Genomic DNA, 4,035 nt, shown 5'->3' with positions numbered 1-4,035 from the left:
CCTGCTAATCTGCTCTTCTCTCAGGGATAGGAGGCGAGTGTGGGGGGCCAAATATGCGCCGGGTTTGTTTGACGCCTGGTTCGTATTCCGATCCGGTGTGTTTCATATTGCAGGTCCAAGACGGTGATATGGCGGCTTTATTGAGGTTGAGCACGACGAGGTCTGCGTGGTGGCAGCGGGGGATTTGCCGGTTGTGGCTGGTTTTGTAGTGGCTCCTTCATGGTTATGTGGGTGCTGGGTACGATTCGTTTAGCAGGACCGGAGGGCGGCTGCTCAATTCTTCTGGTTTGGATCGAGCAAGGTGTGCCGTTGGCGGCTGCCGTCTTGGCTGGGTCGTGGTCAAAGGGTGGTGTGCTGGGCCTCAATTTAGGCTTCCGTGTTGCTGGGTTAGGGGATGGGCCTGATTTGTTTTGGGCTCAGTCTTCTAGTTTTTTTTTTTTTAATGTAGCATTGTTTAGGTTTTTAAGCTACCATTTGTTTATGCTTCATTGTGCCCTTTGGGATTGTGAATAATATTGGGGAAGACTCTTGACTGCGTTCGGAGGCTTCCCTGGTAGTGTCAAGGTTACTTGGTTACTAAAAGCTTCACTCTGGGGTTGCATTATGTTAGACTGCTTTAATCTTTTACTTTAGAACAATCTTTCATGGTTCATTTCAATCGTAATTCAGTTGTTCGGGTAAGTTATTTTGTAATGTAATCTTCATTTGTTATTAATGGATTGACGCTGTTCCAAAAAAAAAAAACCTTTCAATATCATGGATTTCATGCTATGCTTTTGCAAAGCTTTAATTGGATTGACCAACAATACAAATTAAATAGTACAAGTTCGTGGTATAAAACCAAGTACCCGAGTCCATCAACAGAGTAACTCCACAAACTTTATTATTCTTCTCCAACCGACACCAGGGTTCATCCATGTGATCGCATTAATATGTTTCTCTGAACTCAAATCTCAAATCCTCCGTAAGTTCTTCTGCATGCGACCGTTGATTGTAATTCCTCTCTCTTTGCCGGTGGACATGTCCTTAGCAGAGACATTCAAGATACCATTTTCATCAATTCTAAAGCATACATCAAACTTAATTTCCCCCTTGGGAGCTTGAGGAATGCCAAAGAGTGTGAAATCACCCAAAAAATTGTTATTTGAGGTGTCTTCACTCTCACCCTCAAAAATGGGGAACCTGGCAGAAGTTTGATAGTCATATAGAGTCCTATTAGTTGTGTTTTTCGTGATAGGAACTCGACTATTTCTTGGAATCACAACTTTCATACAATTGTCACCAATCTCTACCCCAAGTGATAGAGGGGTGACATCCAAAAGACGGATATCTCGAAGCTTCTCATCCCCCTTCCCACTCAACACAGCAGCTTGAACAGCTGCACCATATGCTATAGCCTCATCAGGATTAAGGCCCCTGCAAAGCTCCTTCCCCTGGAACACATCTTGTAAAAGCTGCTGTACCTTGGGTATCCTGGAAGAACCTCCAGCAAGAACAACATCCTGGACACTAGATATATCCATGTTAGCATCTTTCAAACACTTCTTTACAGGCACCATACATTTTTTGAAGAAATCAATGTTCAGTTGTTCGAATTTGGCACGAGTGATAGTTATGTAGAAATCAGTACCCTGCGCCAAACACTCGATTTCAAATTCAGTCGTCATAGCTGAAGAGAGTCTCCTCTTTGCCTTCTCGCAAGCATTTCTGAGCCTCCTAAGAGCTTTGAAGTTCTTACTAACATCCAAACCATGCTTCCTCTTGAATTCCTGAACACAGTAGTTGACCATTTTGCCATCAAAATCTTCACCTCCAAGATGAGTGTCTCCGGCCGTAGCCTTCACTTCGAAGACACCATCACCAATGGTAAGCAGTGACACATCTAAAGTACCACCGCCCAAATCAAATATCATCACTGTTCTCTTGCTATACCAACCAGCCTTCTTGTCAATGCCATAAGCAATAGCCGCTGCGGTTGGTTCATTGATAATACGCAACACATTTAGGCCAGCAGTGATGCCGGCACTTTTTGTAGCCTGACGTTGTGAGTCATTGAAGTTCGCAGGGACAGTGATGACCGCATTCCTTACTGGTGATCCCAGGTAAGCCTCAGCAACCTCTCTCATCTTTCCAAGCATAATGGAAGAGATGTCTTCAGCAGCAAATTGTTTCTCTTGAGCCTTGTGACTAACCACAATCATGGGTTTGTCAGCAGGTCCTTCAATGACCTTGAATGGCCATAACTTCAAATCAGTTTGAACCGACGTGTCACTGAATTTTCTACCTATTAATCTTTTTGCATCTGCAAATTGATGGTGAGCTTAGTAATTAATTAGCTATCATGAAATGATTTTTTTTTTTCTTGTTATATTAGAGGAGATCGAATCCTTGATATAGCCAAGTTCTACTATATCTCCACTTTCACAGACCATATGCTCTTGAAAAGTATGTGAACTATATAATTGATAGCTAGAGTTGAGTATGTTAACTCTTTCTTAACCAATAGAGCAATACACCCTGTTGGCAGAACACAAAAATGGATATCAAAACAAATCGTTCAATCTCCTAATAGCCCAATCATAGAGAATTTCCCTTATAGATAACTGGCTCAAGCAGAAATAGTGGGGGAATTAAAAAGAAGCAAATGGAAGAAAAAATAGAACAGAGTTAAACCAGAAAAGTCAACACTCGAGCACATAGGAATAATTGATGAGTGAGCAATTACTGGAATACCAGCTAATATATGTGTATGTATGTATACATATGTTGGATTTGGGAAGATAGATAAACATACCATAGATTGAGTTGGTTGGGTTTCTCATGACTTGGTTAAATGCCATATCACCTGCCATTTGCTCGGCATCAGAGAAGGCAACGTAGGATGGAGTAGTCCTGTTGCCCTGATCGTTCACTATTATTTCTACATGATCGTACTCCCACACTGCTACACATGAGTAAGTTGTCCCCAGATCAATTCCAATTGCGTGGCCTTCTCCTGCCATTCTCAGCTATAATAAGTACTAGGACAAGCCTTTCAAAAAAAAGAAAAGAGGAAGAAGGTACTGGGACAAGAATTAATAGAATGAAGAAGATTGCAAAGACATAACATTGTGGTCGATCGAAACGGCACGGCTGCACCCGGAATATTCAAACCAAAAGAAAAACACAACAGAGTAGCCAAATAGCCGTCTTGGAATTTAGTATTACTATATTAGAAAGGACATAGGATATACTAACACAAAAAAAAAACTACAAAAGTATTTGTCCGGCCAAAAGAATAATCTACAATAGTAGAGGATATCATATAAAAATGATTGGGGTTTGCTTATTCAAATAAATATTTTGTTATTGCAAAGAAATTTTTGTGAAGATGCTAGGTACTTTATGGACGCAAATCCTTGGGGGAACGCTTACAAGGTCATGAAGAAGAGAGAGTATATGCAATCACTTCTAAAATTGTTCTTATTTGTTTGTGGAAGTTTCCTTCAATGAAGATTTTAGATCTATCTAACACCGTGGAGGGCCGGTTTGATATTAATGGCGGATTGGTGGAGTGAAGATAAGAAAATATTTATGATAAAAACAGACTTTAGAATAAGGATTCAATAAGGCCATGTTTGTTTCATAGATTTGAGGAATCAGGAAAGGAAAATTGTTCATTTCCTTTGTTTGGCAAGCACAAAATTGGGAACTACTTTCCTGGCAAAGGGGAATATAGGGGAGAAGATGATTCTTTTCAAAACCCATGGAATTGATTTTCCCTTCTCCTTTCTCAGCATTTATTATGAAAATTAATACCCCTACTTAAATGAGTTGTTGCGAATTTCACCCATATGATGTTAAATTTTAGGGGTCGTGACCACTTACCCATTTTCAGCTTAAAAAATGCCCATATACTCCACTAAGAGTTTTTTAACCTCATTTACCCAATCTAACATCCATTGACAGTTTTGCCCCTATTTTAATTAATAAATTACATCTCTCTCTCCCTCCCCCCTATTCGATCTATTCTCTCTCTCTCTCCTCCCCCCTCAC

The 4,035-nt window shown here is 40.5% G+C and overlaps 1 protein-coding gene across 1 annotated transcript; it reads right to left on the bottom strand.

Moving 5' to 3' along the window:
* Positions 1 to 748: 748 nt before the first annotated feature.
* On the bottom strand, positions 749 to 3,045 carry LOC112182684 (heat shock cognate 70 kDa protein). The gene is made up of 2 exons (XM_024321200.2): positions 2,795 to 3,045; positions 749 to 2,302 (listed from the first exon to the last, which is right to left on the bottom strand). The coding sequence occupies exons 1-2, from the start codon at positions 3,000 to 3,002 to the stop codon at positions 954 to 956; spliced, it is 1,557 nt and encodes a 518-aa protein (XP_024176968.1). The 5' UTR covers positions 3,003 to 3,045; the 3' UTR covers positions 749 to 953.
* Between the last annotated feature and the right edge of the window lie 990 nt (positions 3,046 to 4,035).

The sequence above is a fragment of the Rosa chinensis genome, chromosome 1 (assembly GCF_002994745.2).
Source record: "Rosa chinensis cultivar Old Blush chromosome 1, RchiOBHm-V2, whole genome shotgun sequence".
Lineage (NCBI taxonomy): Eukaryota > Viridiplantae > Streptophyta > Magnoliopsida > Rosales > Rosaceae > Rosa > Rosa chinensis.
The sequence above is the reverse complement of the archived record's forward strand: the minus strand, read 5'-3'. Positions and strand labels throughout refer to the sequence as shown.